We start from the raw sequence: 21,141 nt of genomic DNA on the forward strand, positions 1-21,141 counted from the left end.
CCCTCCCTGAAAAATATTCAAAATATCATTTGCTATTGGACTTCAGCTTAATAAACAGAGAGGCAGAAGAGAGGGCAACAACTAGACTTCCCACTGTTTGTGACTGGAATGGTGATATCCCCAAATCACGGCAGGAGCCCTAAAATACCTCCATGAGCCCTAGTTTTGGGAAAAAGCAACTAGAAAACCCATAGACAGGGAAGGGGAAAGCTTGGACTGAGAGAGATGTGCTAAAATGAAAATAACAACCCTCCCAATCAAATAAGCCTAGAAACCCAAATTCTAACAAACATGAAGAAATACAACATTTAAATTCTGCCACCCAAATTAAAAATTGGAATTCACTCCAGAAAGAATGTTATAGAACAATTTTAATACATTATTGAACAAAATAGGCAGAAATTAATCAAAAATAAGGTTAGTTATACAAATATAAAAATCAATAGATGAGATTAAACTCCAACTGGACGTAGTCACAGAGGAATTAGTCACAAGAGGAGTTCTGGAGACTTCCCTGGTGGTCCAGTGGGTAAGACTCTGCACTCCCAATGCACTCCCGGGGCCCGGTTTCCATCCCTGGTCAAGGAACTAGATCCCTCACGCATGCCACAACTAAGAAGTCTGCATGCCGCAACAAAGAGCCCGTGTGCCGCAACTAAGACCCGAGCAGCCAAAATAAATTTTAAAATAAATAAATATATTTTTTTTAAAAAAAGGAATTCTGAAGGTAAAAAAAGAATAGAGGGAATGACAGAAGCAAATATTTTAAGAGAAAATATGTCAATTATACCTAAGTTTTAAAAATAAATAAAAATTTTAAACGTAACTGAGAATTTTCCAGAATTGAAGATAGACAAGGATCTCCAGATTAAAGCATGCTCTGAAAAGCAAGCAGGGTAAACAGTAAACTCAGAGTATTAAAAGTATAGAATATTAAGGATAAAAGAAAAATCTTAAAAGCTAACAGATTATCTTCAAATAAACAATTAGACTTACAGTAGGCATCTTATCAGTAACAAAAGGGTCCACAAGACAGTGAAGTAGTATCTTAAACATATTGAGAATTAAAAAATTGAAAACGCTTTCAATCTAGAATTTTATTTTAATTATTTTTTTTTTGCGGTATGTGGGCCTCTCACTGTTGTGGCCTCTCCCGTTGCGGAGCACAGGCTCCGGACGCGCAGGCTCAGCGGCCATGGCTCACGGGCCCAGCCACTCCGCGGCATGTGGGATCTTCCCGGACCGGGGCACGAACCCATGTCCCCTGCATTGGCAGGCGGACTCTCAACCACTGTGCCACCAGGGAAGCCCCCAATCTAATATTTTAAACCTAGCTGTTCTTGAAGAGTGAGCATCCAGAATTTGGATTGTGACTTCCCAGACACTGACTCAGGTTTAAAGAACCTTCAGCAATAGTTTTCCATTTACTTAATTTGGGTGCAAAACATAGCACTACTCAGTGACTGTCAAGTTATTCATACCAATTTAAATAACTAATCACAGTATGTTAGCTCTTTCAATTAACTTTATTGAATAGCCAAATTGATAAGTTAGCACAGTTCAAACGGTTATTTGCATGGGTTACAAATGACTTTTTTTTTTACAGGAATAAAACAGTGAAAATTACAAACTGTAAAAAGGAAGACATCTTGTCTCTAACGTTTCAGAGAAGCAAGATTTAACACAGCACATTGAAGATCAATACATTTTTGAATTTGAAAACAAGAATTTAATGTTACAATATTATACACTACTTTACAAAATTAAAATTTCTATATAAGGATTATATTTGTAATAGTTAACGAAATCTTGAAATCACATTTAGTGGTCCCCTAGATAACAGCTGTTATTCATCTTTGATTAGAAGAAAATCTTTTATTCTAATTATTGTAAAACAGTCTATTAGACTCAATATATTACATTAAATTAAAACAATAAAATATATGCAAACTAAAATAAATGCTACAGCTTGAGGGAATATTAATGTGCCAGACTTACAGAAATGTTATTTTAAAAATCCTAGAAATTAGAAAAATAGAGTACTTTTTATGGTAGAACTGCCATGCTCAGATTTAAATACCAAGATTGCCCTTGTCAGTTATTTTAGTAGCTGCAGATCTGTAGAAAATTCAGGGTCTTTCATAATTTACAACTACAATAAAAAAAATATGGCATAGTGTAAATATTAGTTGCTTTACATCAAAAAGTAATACAAGATGAGATAGCAGGTAGTGCCCTAATTTAAAAAAAAAAAAAACAACTAAACAACACATTCAATATTGCAAAAAATAATTGCTTCATATCAATATCTCCAAAAGTTTCATTCATTCCCTCATTACTGGGAGAACAAATATTGTGAATCCTTACTAAAGTTATGTTTTTTATGACCTGACTATTATAAAATTATTCTGGATTGCACATGTTATGCAATATCTAAAATAATTTTTTAAAGTAAATTTGTGTAATACACTAACAAAGCATGTTGTAATAACAAGAGTCATACCCACTTAGGGATAAAAGTGAGGCACAAGGAAGATTATTGTCCCTAGGAGCACAAACTTTTCCCTCTGGAAGATTCTTTACTACTATTAAAAAAGAACCTACAATATCAACATTTAAAATTCACATTATGAACAGAATTTTAGTTATTTTAAGAAACATCAGTGCATAATAATGACTCAGTTTCTTCAGAAGAGGGGAAAATATAAATGTATTCTAACTAGCTACAATTTGAAAATTGCTTCCTAATAAATGAAGCAGCTTTCAAGAAAATTTCCAGTTCAATGTACCACTTGCATACTGAAAATAAACCTTAACACTGCTTAAGGGAGATAATATTTTTATAGAACACAATTATTTTGATCTTGCTGGCAAGCAGTAGTATATACTCTAGTGGGACCTGTTTCTTCCCTACCCCAAAACAATTCAGTTAAAGTCAGCTCATATTGATGTAAACCTGAAAGTTACTATTTCATTGGTGATCATATGAGATCAAGATTGTAAACACATTTTTCTAACCCATTAAAACAAAGAAACAAAAATCTTTTCATCAAGTACTATTCATGAACAACTTTTACTTTAAGAAGTTCATATAAGACAAGATGAATCTGTGAAAACTGGACCAAACTCTTTTAAAGATATTTTATCACGGCACTTTAAACATACAGATGTATAATTTACCTATTTGTAAACAAAATTCACTGAATAGTTTTGACTATAATATTTCTCTGGCCAAATCAAAAAGCAGTTTCTTAAGCATGTTCAGGAATCAAGTTTCTTTTGTAATTTTCATAAATCAGATTTGTGTAATCTTAATATCCACTAAACCAAACAGTGGCATTCATGCTTTAATTTTTAATATCCAAGAATAAATCTTATGAGCAGCTTCCAATTTAATTATTAAACTCCTTAGAAAAATGTTACTGATGCATTTGAGACAGCATTTAAGAAACCTTTAATTTCTTTCATTCATACTCATTTCACCAATATAATGCTTTTATTATACATCACAGAGCAAAAATGTACCAAATAAAACCCACTTAAAGGATCAAGATAACTAAGTTTCTCATCTCCTTATTATCATTGCAAGTCCCAACATATTTATGAAGACAGCTCAGATTCTTTTCACTGCAGAATAAGACAGTGTGTCCAACCAAGTCTTCTGCAGTCAAATCAGAAAACTACATATAGTTTTCACCTCAAATCAGGGACATTCTTCTTCAAGTATAGAGAATACTGACAGATTTTAAAGCTTGACTGTATCACTTCATAGTCTTCTCAAGCTAGACTAGAGTTAGTTTACTTTAGTTTTAGTTAACATAATGATCCTTTTTCTTCCTTAAAAAAACAACTGTGGGGGATGGATTCTAGTTTTCCAACATATTATTTACTTAAGAAATGTTTTGATTTTAAAAAGATCATTATCAATGGATTTGTAACTTCCCTGCAACATTTAGTCTTGTGAGGTTTTAAATGTAGCAGCCAAAAATTCAGAAAAAAATGAGAAATATACATTTGGAACACAGAAGTCTTTATTTTACAAAATGTACTTTGCCTCTGCAATACTGTCTTATTTCAATCCATAACAACTCAAACATAATTGGCAGCAAAGGAAAAAAGGTATCCAATCGTATATAGATATATTTTGATTTAAAAAATACAGTATTTCAGAGTCGCATGTTTGCTGTGTTCCTTTATTTGCTATAGTTTGTTGAGATCACAGTGAGAACATATAATCATCACATTAGTCCACAAACCTAATAGGAAAGGAAAGTATTACACATTTTCAGGTGTTCTGCATTATTGTAACTTTCCTTAGAAATTACTAAGTATCTTCATTTGTTCATTTATTCACTTGCTGTTGTATATGCAAGAGGAATTCATAATATGATAATGCAGATTCTGTTCTGTCTTCTACCATGTTTTGAAGGAAGTTTGCTTTCATTGGACTCTCATCCCTTAGGAATAAAAGACAAATATTTACATACATTAGACAAAATGTAATAGTAACATAAACAGTGGATTTGTCACAAAGCTTTTGACACACATTTTGCTAATAACTGGATATAAAGCATAACTTAGTAATATTTATTAAAAAAAATTTCTTTTTCTATATTCTTCTAAAGAGTTTGCGGGAATTCCCTGGCAGTCCAGTGGGTAGGACTTTGCACTTTCACTGCCGGGGCCGGGTTCCAACCCTGGTCGGGGAACTAACATCCTGTAAGCTGCTCAGTGTGGCCAAATCAATCAATCAATCAATTAAGAGTTTGCTTAGGCAAAAGGTCACACATATTTGAGTCACAAGGACTCAAAACAGGTCCTTGCAAGGCCAAATTGTTTCACTATCAGTAAATGACAAATTCAACTTACCTTATTACATAAAGTATTGGGTAAAATGGTCTCTGTTCTCTAAGCCAAGAGATGAAAGCTATTGTTCTGGCAGATTCTGGTGTATCAAGTTCTGGAAGGTCTGTCTATTAAACAAAAACCAGCAACATCCAACTTATTCTAACCATCTACAGTGTTTTTCAAACTTTATCTTGTGTAAGAATCACCTGGGGATCTTGCTGAACTGCAGACATTGATTTAGGAGGTCTGGGGAGGAGCCTGAGATTCTGCATACCACAGTTTTCTAGTAAGGGGTTGGAAACTTCTTAAAGGGACAGATAATAAATATTTTAGGTTGGCAGGTCATTTGGTCTCTGTTGCAATTCTCAACTCTGCCACTGTTCCACTGAAGTTGCCATAGACTATACATTATAACATCTAGAATTAACTGATCCATTCAGGCAGTTATTACAAATATATCCATTTCTTATCTCCTCATTACTTAAAATGCCTCGTCATCCAGACCAGCCATTAAGCTACTGCTTATCCTAGATAGAATCCTGACATACATGTCTTTTAAATATATAAATCTCCTAATGACTTTTATAAATGAAGTTAAACCCATAAATATGAAAAGATGCTGACATAAAACATATTCCAAAGCTGGTGACAAACTGAGAGTTGAAACTGAAAAATATGATGTGAAATAAGACCATGTTATAATTAATTCTAACTTTAAAATTCACAGCTATCCAAATAGTACATAGTTTCACACATGCTTTCTCATGTGTTATTTCAAATACTCCTCCATAAGCAATGGCATTCTTATCTTACAAACGAGGCTTGACCAGGTTTGACAAACCTGGTCAAGGTTAGTGACTTGACAAAGGTCACAGAGCTAGTGACAGAGAGTCCACTATTACACTGTCCAATAATCAATATAAATTCTACTGACACTGGTCACAAGTCATTTGCTTGTGTGGAAATTAGCTTAGTTCTTACTACAAAGCAGCGGTTAAAAGGACCCTGCCAAAGAACAATGAAATCACCTGCAAAAACACAAAACACAGAAACAAAAGAGCCCTAACACTAATGCCAACAGCAGCAAACTTTTTTGGCCATTAACTAAATTCCTTACTTTCTCCCTAAAATAGTACACACACATAAGAATAAGTCAGTCAAAGATGCAAAATAACGTAAAGAATGCCTTTAAAATATAGCTATGATTTCAAAATAGGATGTTCATGTTTTTGCCACATTTGAAATGCCTTTAAGCCTATTACAATCACTATAATTACATAATCTTACCATAGTCTGTGGAATTAATGCATAGTTTTCAACTCCTAGAACTTGACTGAGAAAATTCTGTCGACAATTTCTTCCAACCCAAAGCATTAGTACCTATGGACGGGAAGAAAACTATTTTGAGATGTAGCTTAACAGTGAGCTGTTGACTTACCTTTAACCACTGACTATGTTTCAAAAGATCAGAAAGATGAGTACATTTACTGAGATTGTACAGCCTTCAACTGAAGTAATGATAACTACCATTTACCATGATGAGACATTTTATGCTTGGCATGAAAGGAGACTATGGAGGGATAAGTGGCTAATACAAAAATATACAGATTAAACAGCATATAATCTGTTAAGGAAGAGAGATATCAAGAGGAATGAAGGTAGTAGTATGCAGAGAGAAGAATCCAGCGCAGTCAAGACTACTCACAGAGCCTGCATCCATGAGGAAAGCTCCATCCCTGCTCAGCTTCTCCACTGAAAGCTGAAGAATAGGTGGCTGAGGTATAGTGCGATCATTGATGTTGATTGCACCCTAAAGAATTAAGCAAAAGATTAAAGCTTTTAATCATGTACCACAATGTTCATTGCAGCAGTATTTACAATAGCCAGGACACGGAAGCAACCTAAGTGTCCATCAACAGATCAATGGATAAAGATGTGGAACATATATACAATGGAATATTACTCAGCCATAAAAAGAAACAAAATTGAGTTATTTATAGTGAGGTGGAGGGACATAGAGTCTGTCATACAGAGTGAAGTAAATCAGAAAGAGAAAAACAAATACTGTATGCTAACACATATATACGGAATCTAAAAAGAAAAAAAAGGTTCTGAGGAACCTAGGGTCAGGACAGGAATAAAGACGCAGACGTAGAGAATGGACTTGAGGACACAGGGAGGGGGAAGGGTAAGTTGGGACTAAGTGAGAGAGTGGCATGGACATATATACACTACCAAATGTAAAACAGACAGCTAGTGGGAAGCAGCCGCATAGCACAGGGAGATCAGCTCAGTGCTTGGTGACCACCTAGAGGGGTGGGATAGGGAGGGTGGGAGGGAGATGCAAGAGGGAGGGGATATGAGGATATATGTATACATATAGCTGATTCACTTTGTTATACAGCAGAAACTAACACAACACTGTAAAGCAATTATACTCCAATAAAGATGTTAAAAATAAATAAATACATAAATAAATAAAGTAAAAAAAAGGTTAAAGCTTTTAGATACCAGTAATAGGGAGCCACAATTAAACAAACAAAAATTTTAATGAGTGTTACCTCTGAGACTTTGGAACTTATTTAGGTAAATCACAATTATTCATATTTAAATATAAAGAAGAGGAAGAAATATGTATCACTTATCTAAACAAAGTCACCATGAATCCCAATAAAGCCAAAATAATTTCTGATCTTAATTATTATTTTAAAAACTAATACAATAAATGCAATCAATATCATGTATCCTGAATGGATAAATGACATTAGTAAGATCCAAATAAAGTCTGGAATTTAGTTAATAATAACAGATGATTGCGTGGCTTAGATCAATGTACACATCCTGAGGGAAGAGTAAGTCTAATGCAAATGAGTTTTTCTCCAATTTAATATTTATTAAGGCCAGAAATGGAAGGTTTTCATTTATAATTGAGTATAGTACTGCCATCTTAAAACACACACACACACACACACACACACACACACACCCCTTTAAATATTTATAACTATTCATTTTTGACAAAAAGTTGATTTAAGTACTAAAACTTGGTACTTAATTAACCTTATCTAAAGGAGAAAGTAAATAAAATACTGACCTGTCAAGGGGTACTAACTTGATAAGGCTTTAGCTCTACCAGGAACTATTAATCACAGCACTTTAAGACCTCTGGCCTTAGGGTGTGTGGGCAGCTAAAGAGACTATAACTTAAATACAGCCATTCAGAAATTAATGTGAACTAAGAAAAGAGAGCCTTGTCCTTCTCTGGTGATAAAGATGGGAAGCTATCAGTGGCTCTGTTTTCTAGTCTGGTAGAAAAGGCCAATCTGAAACAATGAGGCAATGCAAGAGAGTCTATGAATCTGAGCTAGACCTGAGTTTAGTTATACCCTAGCCTTTCATGTGGTTTGTGTTTGAGTGCCACATCAGTCCCCTTTCCTTCCTAAGCTTACTTGCAGAAAAGAGAGTCCTGATAAATACACCACCGAAAGTCCTAGTAGTGCTTGTCTTTGAATGTATATGAGTGATTTATTTTTCTTCTTTCTAGTGGTTTCTGTATTATACGCATCTAATATATTGCATTTGTATTTATGTTAATTTGCTTTTTTTTAATGTGAGAAAAAGACAGGTCCAGTTAGTTGAACTTGTCAAACACAGGATTAATCTTGAGTTATTATTTTTGTAATACAAACTAATAATGTCATCAACAGTTTTCATTTACTAAAAAGTTACCTCAAATTTCACACGTAATTTCTTCTTTATTATGCAAGGTACCCTAAAATCTTTAAACTCCGAAAAGGTTTTAACCAAAATATTACTTCCAACATATATATCCTAATTTGATCACAATGTAGGAAGAAAGGTTATGATTTAACATTTTCATGCTTGTAGCTTCAACTCAGGTTAATTTCCTATGAAGGGAAAATAATGTTACAACTTACCAGATAAATATTTTCTCTTTAATTGAGGGACACCATTACACTAAACATTGACTTGAGGTATTTAAATTAAGTGTAATTTTACTCTAGGGATACTCCTTTCAGATCAATTTGCTTAAATAAATAAATCATAGGTTGCTCTGGTCAATCTGACAATCTCTTCATTTACTTAGATCTGCTCTAAAGATTTGTCTTAAATAAACAGTAAAGTTTATTATTTTAATAAATAAAGGTACTATATTCAGGAGCTTTCCAAAACCAAACTTTCTTTATATAGGAATAAAATAAAAAGCTTTAAAAAAGAAAACACCTTTCTTCATTTCTGCAGTGGATTCAATATAATTAGGCTTATAAACCTTCAAGTAAAAGCAACTAAAAAATGAATCAATCTTACCTCATCTGAGAGATTGTCAACTCTATACAAACTGGGATGAGTTGTGAGCATAAGGTAAACCAAAGGCTGATTTTTCACTTGACACATAGCAAAAATGCGTTCATCTAGACATGCATTTGTCCCAGTCTGAAATGATTTCTATAAAAAAATAATACACCCCCATTAAAAAAAAGAAAAGGTATTTAACAAATACATATACATTTTGCAAATATCAGTTGTTAAAAGAATATCTTCAGACAGAATTAACAAATTTACCGTTAATTATTCTTTCAAAAATATATCTTGGGACTTCACTGGTGGCACAGTGGTTAAGAATCCACCTGCCAATGCAGGGGACGCGGGTTCAATCCCTAGTCCAGGAAGATCCCACATGCCGCAGAGCAACTAAGCCCACAGCTACTGAGCCTGCACTCTACAGCCCGCAAGCCACAACTACTGAAGCCCGTACACCTAGAGCCTGTGCTCCACAACGAGAAGCCACCGCATGAGAAGCACGTGCACCGCAAAGAAGAGTAGCCCCTGCTCACCACAACTAGAGAAAGCCCACTTGCAGAAATGAAGACTCAACGCAGACAAAAAAAAAACACATATATATATATACACACACATATATATATATATATATATACACCTTAATAAGTCACACACATCTATTAAATCGTGGCTATATCCTCACCTGAAAGTCTTGACAAATTAATTATCTGACCATGGCAAAGTCATTTAATCTCTCCAGCATTTGTTTCCTAATCAATGAAATCAATCTAAACACTCTATCTACCGTATAGCAATAGTGATGTAAAAAACTAAATAACATTGCAAGGAGGGTAAAGTTATATTGCAGATGACAAAATAAAGACATATATGAAATATGAAGGACCAAAGATCTAAGTTTCTGTAAAAGCTGGGTGATGATTAATGGTGGTTAACTATCCTTGTTTCTCCCACAGAGAAATTAAATAATGTAACAAAGCTCACAAATCAATCAGGAAAATTAATAATTTGAAGACAACTGCTTAGCAGCATACAGATAATAAGTAATTGTGAGTTTCAACTGGAATATTAGCTCCATGAAGAATAATGAAGTTCTGAGGTAAGGTTTTAGCCATTTCTATTGATGGAAAGGAATAGAAAGAGGGAGAGAGAACAGCAATGAAAGTATGCCTTAAAACAAATGCACTGGGACTTCCCTGGTGGTCCAGTGGCTAAGACTCTGTGCTCCTTATGCAGGGGGCCTGGGTTCAATCCCTGGTCAGGGAACTAGATCCTGCATTCCACAACTAAAGATCCCGCATGCCGCAATGAAGATCTTGCATGCCGCAATGAAGACCCAGTGCAGCCAAATAAATAAATAATTATTTTTAAAAAAACAAATAAAAAACCCAAATGCACTGACTATAAATAAGCAAGAAGAGAAAAGGTTCTTAAAGAAAGAGTACTATGGAAAATGAAAGAAGTTCCATTTATTCATTCAAAAAATATCTACTGACTGCCTACTATGTACTAAGAACTGCTCTAGATGCAGGGACAAAGTGGTAGACAAACAAGTTAAAAATCCTTGTCCTTGTGGACAAAAATCCTAGTAAGGGAGAAGTAAATAATAAACAAGCAAAATATGTGGTATTTCAGTGTTAAGTGCTATGGAGAAAAACAAAGGAAGAAAGAGAGATAAAGAATGTCAGGGTGGGATGGGATGACAGTACTGCATATTAAATGGGGAGATGACAGAAGGCAGGCCTCAGTGAAGGACAGCATTTAATGAAAGACCTGAAGAGGGAAGAGCTCAGATTCTTAAATGTTAAAATTTAAGTATTTATGTAACCTCTGTGTATTTACATTATTTTCAGAAGTGGAAATACATAATTTGAGTTAAAGAAACTAGAAGTAGATTCAAAAGCTATTTCTATCAATGTGTAACAGGTTGCCCTTCTTGCCTGGAAGAGACAACATACACCTGACAGGCCAATGCTGGAGTTCAGAAAGTATACAAATTGACAAGAGCAGTCCTTAATTCATCCTGGAATCTGCGATGGTTCCCCAGGTAATCTGTTAACATGAACTTTTTAATAAAATTTTATAAGGGAAAGTTATACCAAGTCTACAAGTTTAGACATTTTTTATTAACTGAAGTATAGTTAATTTACAATGTGTTAGTTTCAAGTGTGCAGCAAAGTGATTCAGTTTCCTCTTTTTCAGATTCTTTTCCAGTATAGGTTACTTTTTTTATATATATATTTATTTTATTTATTTATTTTTGGCTGCATTGGGTCTTCATTGCTGTGCACAGGCTTTCTCTAGTTGCGGCGAGTGGGGGCTACTCTTCGTTGTGGTGCACGGGCTTCTCATTGCGGTGGCTTCTCTTGTTGTGGAGAACGGGCTCTAGGCGCAGGCTTCAGTAGTTGTGGCATGCAGGCTCAGTAGTTGTGGTTCGCGGGCTCTAGAGCACAGGCTCAGTAGTTGTGGCCCACAGGCTTAGTTGCTCCGCGGCATGTGGGATCTTCCTGAACCAGGGCTGGAACCCATGTCCCCTGCATTGGCAGGCAGATTCTTAACCACTGCGCCACCAGGGAAGCCCAGTATAGGTTATTATAAGATATTAAGTATAGTTCCCTGTGCTATACAGTAGGTCCTTGTTATTTACCTATCTTATATATAGTAGTGTGTATGTTAATCCCAAACTCCTAATTTATCTCCCCCGCAATCCCCGCTATCCCCTTTGGTAACCACGTTTGTTTTCTAAGGACATTATATTTTGGTCATTGGAAAAATAAGCCTCCTCCACCAGGCTAGAGTTTCCCTTTTTTCTTTTTTCAGGAGCCAGGGATATGGGCAAAAGGTAGGCAGGGGAGACAAGTAAATAATAATATAAAAAATAAAAAATAAATAATAAATATGTTTTTAAATGTCCTCTATAAATAAATATATGCACAAAGAGCTACCGGGTCACAGAAGGAAAGGCAACTGCCAGAGGGACAACATTTGAGCTCAAAGACAAGGACAGGAAAGCATAACGCACATCATGGAAATAGGTACACATGTATGAGAAGGCATTTCTAAGATTAAGAAATGAAATGTGGGACTTCCCTGGTGGCGCAGTGGTTAAAGAATCCGCCGGCCAATGCAGGGGACACAGGTTCGAGCCCTGGTCCAGGAAGATCCCACATGCTGCAGAGCAACTAAGCCTATGTGCCACAACTACTGAGCCCATGCACCACAACTACTGAGCCCGTGCGCCTAGAGCCTGTGCTCAACAAGAGAAGCCACTGCAATGAGAAGCCCATGCACCGCAATGAAGAGTAGCCCCCGCTCGCTGCAACCAGAGAAAGCCCGTGCGCAGCAATGAAGACCCAACGCAGCCTAAATAAATAAATAGTAATTGCATTACAAAAAAAAAGAAATGAAATATGGCTGAAATATTGTAGGGAGCAGGAAAGCATCATAAGAAGAGTCTCGTGTGTGACTTGTTGCTCTAGCAGTAAAATATACAGTTCCTGTTTTGAAAAACTGGAAAACTGATCATTTGCATCTTCGATAACATCAGTGAATACTTCATCAGTGAGCATCTCTTACAAAGAAGGCACATACTTTAAATCAGTATTTTGTAAATTTTTTTGGTTACAAATCCTTTAAGATACAATAGGAGTTAAGGTCCCTGTCCTCAGAAAACTTAACTGATGTAAAGTTATATATACAATGTTCAGTGGTTCACAGGACAAAAACTTTGGCTGTTGACATTTTCACTGTGTTAGTTTCTGATTCTGATTCTTTTACCTGTTTAAGGAGAGCCAACACAAACAGTGGGAAAAGCCGCAAAGAAAAAGGAACCATAAGTCCATGCTGCTGGTTACTTAGGACTGAAGAACGATAAGCTGAAAGAGAGTCTATGACAGCATTCACTAGGGCGTCCCGAGCATCACTCAGACTGGCAGTCACAGACCTGTCAACAGCTAACAGAGGTTGAGGTAGGGACAAAAGAGAAAAAAGATAGAAGTTTAGCTACCCCACTGTTAAGGAAAGAAAAGTTTTTTTAAAATTATACAAATTCTCTCTCAAGTTATTACATACACAAGGAATCAAACATAGCAGTTAAAAGCACATACTTTGGAAACTCAAACCAACATGTGTTGAAATGTTGTTCTGCTATTTCCTAGCAGTATGAATATTTGGCAAGTAATTTAACTTTCATGAGCCTCAGTATCCTTACCTGTAAAATGGGAAAACTGTATTTCGCCAAATCTAAGGTGTTATTAATTGTAACCCACCATTTTATTTTATGTATCATTGACAAAGAAAAAACTCTGCAATCAAACACACATGCTTTCTTAACACAGAGAATTTTTTTTTTTTTTTTTTTGCGGTACACGGGCCTCTCACTGTTGTGGCCTCTCCCGTTGCGGAGCACAGGCTCCGGACACGCAGGCTCAGCGGCCATGGCTCACGGGCCCAGCCACTCTGCGGCATGTGGGATCCTCCCGGACCGGGGCACGAACCCGTGTCCCCGGCATCGGCACGTGGACTCTCAACCACTGCGCCACCAGGGAAGCCCCACAGAGAATTTTTATTTCATATTTATTGAAAGAACTCTTAGCTATTTAGATGATCTTCATCATCTGTCATGCCACTGTTTTATGCTTTTCTTTATACTCAAAAAATTTCTTTAATACTAAAAACACTCTAATTGTTTTGAAGACTTCTCAAACTACAACTAAACTCAATTCATGTGTTATCAAAAATACACTCGGGCTTCCCTGGTGGCGCAGTGGTTGAGAGTCCACCTGCCAATGCAGGGGACACGGGTTTGTGCCCCCGTCTGGGAAGATCCCACATGCCATGGAGCAGCTGGGCCCGTGAGCCGTGGCCGCTGAGCCTGTGCGTCCGGAGCCTGTGCTCCGCAATGGGAGAGGCCACAACAGTGAGAGGCCCGCATACCACAAAAAAAAAAAAAAAAAAAAAAAACACTCAATGAAGTGATGTTATTAACTGCTATGACCAAATTTGTACATAAGCAAGAAAGAATGAAGACTACTGTTACCTGATCAACAGTAACTCTAAGACTTTATCAACTGAAGACATCCTGATTTTAAAGATTTTGACAAAATGTGAAAAAAGTGCATACTGGGATCAACCAAACTTAATAACAGAACTAATATTTGTTGTGAAGATTTTTTTAATCCACAAATACTACCTGATATATAGTTGTTGCTGAAAATAATAATAATCACACTGTTACCAAAACATAGCAGTTCAACAAAATATAAAGGCAATGATCCTCAAATTTCTTAGGTCACAATTTTTAACTTTTGACAACACATGAGACTAAAGTGAGGTTAGATTCTTTACCCTATTCCATTAAAGAAAAATTTTCCCAATAGGAAATTCAAGAAAATAGGTAATTATTCCTATTATAGGCAGATTTGAGTTTGAAGCAAATGGACCCACTGGTAGTCATCCCTGAAGGAAAAAGGGAGCAAGAAACAAAATGATGTTAAGCTCTATGTATTTGAAAAAAGGATCCAAAAAAAAAAATCCAAGAAAGCAACTCTGAGATGGAAGACATTAAGGAAAACATGGTTATTTAAGTCCGTAGCAGGCAGATTGTGAGGCAGAAAACAGTTTAGTGGTTGCCTAAGGCCAGTGAGGGAAGAAGAAGGGAGTGAGCAGTAAGTGTTAATGGACATGAGGTTCTTTTGGGGTGACGGAAATGTTTTAAAACCGGATTGAGATGATGGCCACACAAATCTGTATATATACTCAAAACAATGGAATTGTATACTTAAATGGGTTAAGTGATTGTTATATCACTTATATCTCAATAAACTGAAACTACATTTCAATAAAACTGTTTAAATTAAAAAAAAAAAAGATCAAGTTATCTGCAGCAGATCCATTTACTTAGCAGGCATACACTGGATCCAAAATATTGAAATCATAAAGCTAATTATTTAAAGGAAAACAAAACTATGTGGACATTTCAAATGTTACTACTTGCAATATATCTGCAATAGGTGACAACAATTCTTACCCATATTGGCCAATAACCCTGAAATTGCTTGAACATCAGCTCCAAGAAAGACTTCATTTAGAGTTGAAACTACTGGCAAACACAAAGTATGAACACGAATTCTTCTTTCACCTTTGGACAAAACACACAAATGATAGTGAGGGACAGCACTATAAAAAATAGTTTGTATTAAAGTTACTCAGAAAAATCAGTTCTTTTCAATTTGGAACCAAACAGGGTTATATATAGTAAGCAGGGATAGTATCAAAACTTTAATTCGTGAAAACTCTAAAGCATTATTTCTTTTATCTTTTTTACTACAAAATTATTTTTCTTCAAGGTATTACTGAAAAGACCACAGGGATCATATCCAAATGATGGTAACATGCTAGCTTCTTAAAAACTTCTTTTCTGAATTTTTTGGTTACTTTATCCTTTTCCGTAAACACAATTTTGGGAAAATATACATACTGTAAGACAACACTACTCCAAGATGTGTTCTAGAGTTTGTTTTGATATTTAAAGTCCAGAGAAATTTTATGTTTCTTTTTAATCACAGGAAAAAAGTTTAAAAGAAATAGACTAAAGCCGCTCAGCACAGCCAAATTATAAACAAACAGACAAACAAATAAAGCTTTCATTAAAAAAAAAAAAATGAAAGAAATCAACTAATAGTCACAATACTTCCTCTTTGGTAATTACCCACAACAATAAAAATCAATAAATACAAGAAACAAAAATGAAAATCTTTTGAGAGCCATAAAATATCAAATATCATGTCAATCTTTAAAACATTTCTAATGAGCAAGACCTTGAACAACAAAGAACAAGTAAAAAAACTAGAGAGGATACCCACACTACAACCTGCAGGGACACATGAAGACTAACGAAACTGTATCTAGGAGGAGCTCATACAAATTACTTTTAAAGAGAAGAAGTGATATCTACAAAAAAGGGTAACATTGTTTAGTGTTTCTAGTCTAGATAAAAACATTGATAACTAAAGGGAATAAGATACAATGTTTAGCCTATCATATTGGCAACATAGATACAGACACACACAGATACATGCACACAAAATCAGAGGCTGAAATGAAAAGGGCACTGGATGGGACTACAAATTGGTAAAATATTTCTGAAAAGCAATCTGACAATACCAAGATTTTTCTAAACAGTTGATCTCTATACTTTTTATTTCCAATCCTAGAAATCCATCTTAGGGAAATTTTCAGAAATGACAAAGATTTGTGGACATGGATAGATATTATAATCACATTTTCCATAAAAACAAAACATTAGAAATAAACTAAACTTCAAATAGTAAATATATAAAAAGATATCCAATGTTAGTTATTAGGGAAACATGAAATAAAACTAAAAGTGGTATCACTATACTTTATTAAAATGGCAAAAGAGATAAACAAAACAAACCAAAAACCTCAAACCAAACACAACAAACAAAAACTAAACACTGATAACAGCAAATGCTGGTGAGGATGCAGAGCAGCTGGAACTCTCATACACTGCTGGTGAGAATGCAAAATGGTACAGCCACTTAGGAAACAGTTTGGCAACTTCCTAAAAAGTTAAACATAAGCTCACCATACAACCTAGCCATCTGTCGAAAACACTGAAAAAGTATTAACCGAAGTGAAATCACAATTTATGCTCACACAAAAATCCAATGCAAATGTTTATAGTGGATATATTTGAAACTGCCAAAAACTGGAAACAACCCAAATGTACCTCAACTGGAAAGTGAATAAACAAACTGGGTACAATGGAATACTACTTAGGAATAAAAAATAACTACTGCTGGATGAAACAATATGGATAATCTCAAATGCACTATGCTAAGTGAAAGAGCCAGATACAAAAGGCTACCTACTGTATGATTCTATTCACAAGACAGTCTTACAAAGGCAAAACTACAGAGTCAGAAAACAGATCAATGGTTGCAAGGGGCTGGGGATGGGAGAGAAATGACTACAAAAACACAAGGAGATCTGAGGGGTAATGGAACAGACTGTGATACCTAAATTGTGGTGGTGGTCACACACACACTTGTCAAAACTTGTGGAACTATACATTAAAATGGTAGATTTTACCACAGGTCAATTATATATTACTTTTTCTTTTTAAATGTTAAGAAAAATCAATGAGCAGAAAAAGGATTGGGATGTTCTTCTGTCAAATAAAAAATGATACCTAGAGACAGAAATCCATCTTACTTTTACATTTATAGTATGCAGTATTACAATCATAGTACAAAAACTGGACTTCTCTCATACTAAAGGTTTTCATTAAAATATCTGTATTATACACTTTTTATAGATTTTGGTGGGGCTGTGAAGGTCAGTAGACATAGCACAGAAACACTTCCAAAACCTTTTTTAAGGAGACAAAACATAATAGGGTGAGAGCTGTGAATCTTTAAAATAATAAAAATAAATTTAACCAGCCTTCACATCATCTTTAGGATAAAACACATTATAAATTAATTAGTACTAAACAAATTATACCCTTAAAAAGTGTTTATCTTCCATTTGAGCTCCTTCAAAACTTAACTCAAACATCACCCTCTGTGAGACCTTTCCTGACAACCCTATCTTAAAAAACCATCCCCTCAGCACTTCTTAAACCCTTCACATGCTGTTTCTCGTTAACTGATATTACTATGTAACATACTACTATTTTACTTACGTATCCTCTTTATTGTTTGTCTCCCCTACTAGAATAAGCCTATGAGAAAAAGGTTTTTAAGTCAGTTTTATTGACTATTGTATTACCAGAACATATTTCAGACACTAAGTAGACTCTCAAGGAGTTTATCACAAGCCATAGACTACATGGCCAAATCAAAAATCTTACCTTTGCTATATCATTGTGCTTATAGTTAACAATATGGTATTTTAGACTTTAATTTTGTTAAGAGGATAGATCTCATGTTATGTGTTTTTGCCACAGTAAAACAAACAAAAAAACTTACCTTTGCTGGATGTGTACAAGAGTGCTGACTGAAAGGAAACCAACTGAGTGTCATTAAGACTCTCTTCCACTGACATTTGTACTGCATACCCAGCATCTGGGTTTACATTAGGTAAAGACAGTAAGTCTGTGGACCGAACAAAGAAGTTCCCATGGAAAGTATGAATGGAAAGACCTAGAAAAGAAAAATATATCAAAATGATTTATATGCACCTACATATATTTACATTTTATCCTTGTCACTTATCAGAATAGCACAGAGTAAATTAAAAAGTTTAAATGTGATATTGTGGTTTATAAGAAATATATACTTGGTCTTCACCAGTTTCTGGCACAGAGCTCCTAAAACCCTTAGAATTCCCTAAGTGTTGAGAGTCATAAAGGTATCTTTTGCTATGTTAACAAAGTGGTTTTTGGAAAGCACTTAGGTAACCTAAGGATGGGGGCTGGTTGTCAGAGGATTCAACCATATGATAAGAGGGTTAGATCTTCCAGTTCAACCCCCCACCACTATCTTCAGGGAGGGGAGAGGCGCTAGAGGTTGAATCAATCACCAAATGTCAGTGATTTATCAGTCATGACTATGTAATAAAGCCTCCATAAAACCCCAAAAGGATGGGGTCCTTTAGAGAGCTCCGGGATTGTGAATACGTGGAGATTTGGGGAGAGTGAAGCTTTCAAAGAGAGCAAGCAAGCTCCAGAAGCTCCATGCCCTTTCCCTATATCTTGCTCTATGCATCTTTTCTATTTGGCTGTTCTTGAGTTATTTAAAATAAACCAGTAATCTAGTAATTAAAATGTTTCTCTGAGTTCTATAAGCCACTCTAGCCAATAATTTCAACCAGAGGAGGGATTTGTTGGAACATCCAATCTATAGCCAGTTGGTCAGAAGCACAGGTAACAAATTGGACTTGCAACTGGCTTCTGAAATGGGGTGGGCGGGGGGAAGGATGGGAGACGGTCTTGTGAGACTGAGCCCATAACCTGTGGGATCTGATGTTAGCTCCACACAGACGATGTCAGAACTGAGTTAACTGCTTGGTAGTGTGGAGAAAAACAACCCACACATTGTAACTGGAAGCAGAATCATATTAAAGAATACATAGTAGTTAGTGAGAGTGGGGAAGGAATAAAAGATATCTTCTTAAATGAATTCAAATTTTCAAAAAACTTTTTTCGATAATAATTTGGCAATATCTACCAAAATTCTAAATGGGTACTTACTTCGACTCCAGTAATTCCATAACTAAGAATTTATCCTAGAATATCCTCATAAAATATCCTCGTAACAGTGTTTCTACTAACAAATCTCACAACAAGTGTATTTGCTCACACTTGACAACTCAAAAAAAAAAAAAAGAATTTATTCTATAGATACAATTAAGTGCCAAATTTATATGTGCAAAAAAAATTAATCATAACAAAAAAAATCAGAAATATCTTCAATGACAACCAGTAGGAAAATAACTAAATTGTGATTTTTACATTCTACTGAGTACTGGGTAGAAGTTAAAAAGCATGAGAGAGATCTACATAAACTAATATTATTAGATCTTCAAGACTTGCTGGGCTTCCCTGGTGGCGCAGTGGTTGAGAGTCCGCCTGCCGATGCAGGGGACATGGGCTCGTGCCCTGGTCCGGGAAGATCCCACATGCCGCGGAGCGGCTAGGCCCGTGAGCCATGGCCGCTGAGCCTGCGCGTCCAGAGCCTGTGCTCCGCAACGGGAGAGGCCACAACAGTGAGAGGCCCAAGACTTGCTGAAAACATGTACAACGTTATTTATGCTACTACACTGTACTATATATTTTCCATGGAGAGGTACATATGTATGTAAACGTATAGAAAAACTTAGCATTACCACAATGTGGTTATAGTGACTACATAAGGATGGAGTGAAAGTGAAATAACACACACACAAGCTTATACAAGAGGACTTTAGCTTTATCAATAATGTTTTCATTTTTTACAAATAACAGGTATATTTTCTTTTCTTTTTTTTTTTTTTTTTTTGCAGTACGCGGGCCTCTCACTGTTGTGGCCTCTCCCGTTGCGGAGCACAGGCTCCGGACGCGCAGGCTCAGCGGCCATGGCTCACGGGCCCAGCCGCTCCGCGGCATGTGGGATCTTCCCGGACCGGGGCACAAACCCGTGTCCCCTGCATCAGCAGGCGGACTCTCAACCACTGCACCACCAGGGAAGCCCCCTCGCTGCTTTTATTTGAAGGCGAAAATATATTCCCATGCTTATATATGAACGGGAAAACTTTTTCAAGGGCATATGAGAAACTCTGAGGTAGACTATACTGGCTTAAGTTTAATTTCTCATTTTATATCTTTTTGTACTGTACCTTTTTTTTTTGTAGCTTTACCAAGAGCATATTATTTCATGTAATATGAATTTAATGTAATTTATCATTAAAAGAGAGAGAAACCTAAACAAATTAACCACAAAGATTTAGTAAATTAAGCACTCTAGAAAGAGGGCATAGGTTGGTTTCTATGTCCAAGCTCTTTATGCAAAGTTTGGTACATATAAAATAGCTTCTGTCCTGCCAAGTAGAAAAAGTCTTAAAAGCACTTTTAGGATGTACATTCCCCTTAATTTAGAGCCAATATCTGCAGAAATAATCATTTCTGAGGTCCATCAATCTTGAATGAATGGGGTATGACAAATGGGCCCTTTAAAACATAAATACTAAAAAACTATTAGAATTAAGAAGCAAGTTCAACAAGGTTGCTGGATACAAGATCAGTATACAAAGAATTAATTATATTTATAGGAGAAATAAATTTTAAAAATAATTCTATTTAAAATATAATGGAAAAAATATTTAGGAATAAATTTAACAAAAGAAATGCAAAACTTACATTCTAAAAACTGCAAAATATTGTTGAAAAATTAAAGAAGAGACATACCATGTTTTTGGATGGGAAGACTTATTATTGTTAAGATGCCAATATTCCCCAAATTAACCTAT

The 21,141-nt window shown here is 35.6% G+C and overlaps 1 protein-coding gene across 3 annotated transcripts in view; it reads right to left on the minus strand.

The window, feature by feature from the left end:
* Positions 1 to 1,507: 1,507 nt before the first annotated feature.
* SEC24A (SEC24 homolog A, COPII coat complex component) overlaps positions 1,508 to 21,141 on the minus strand; it is a 63,770-nt gene continuing 44,136 nt past the window's right edge. For all 3 annotated transcript variants that reach the window (XM_033409891.2, XM_033409892.2, XM_004282115.4), the window contains 8 exons: positions 18,165 to 18,338; positions 15,197 to 15,307; positions 12,946 to 13,121; positions 9,178 to 9,315; positions 6,554 to 6,658; positions 6,136 to 6,228; positions 4,870 to 4,973; positions 1,508 to 4,457 (listed from right to left, as the gene is read on the minus strand). In XM_033409891.2, coding sequence (XP_033265782.1) covers positions 4,343 to 4,457; positions 4,870 to 4,973; positions 6,136 to 6,228; positions 6,554 to 6,658; positions 9,178 to 9,315; positions 12,946 to 13,121; positions 15,197 to 15,307; positions 18,165 to 18,338 — 1,016 coding nt within the window. In that variant the 3' untranslated portion in view covers positions 1,508 to 4,342. The remainder of the gene's footprint in view (positions 4,458 to 4,869; positions 4,974 to 6,135; positions 6,229 to 6,553; positions 6,659 to 9,177; positions 9,316 to 12,945; positions 13,122 to 15,196; positions 15,308 to 18,164; positions 18,339 to 21,141) is intronic.

Source organism: Orcinus orca, chromosome 3, assembly GCF_937001465.1.
Source record: "Orcinus orca chromosome 3, mOrcOrc1.1, whole genome shotgun sequence".
Lineage (NCBI taxonomy): Eukaryota > Metazoa > Chordata > Mammalia > Artiodactyla > Delphinidae > Orcinus > Orcinus orca.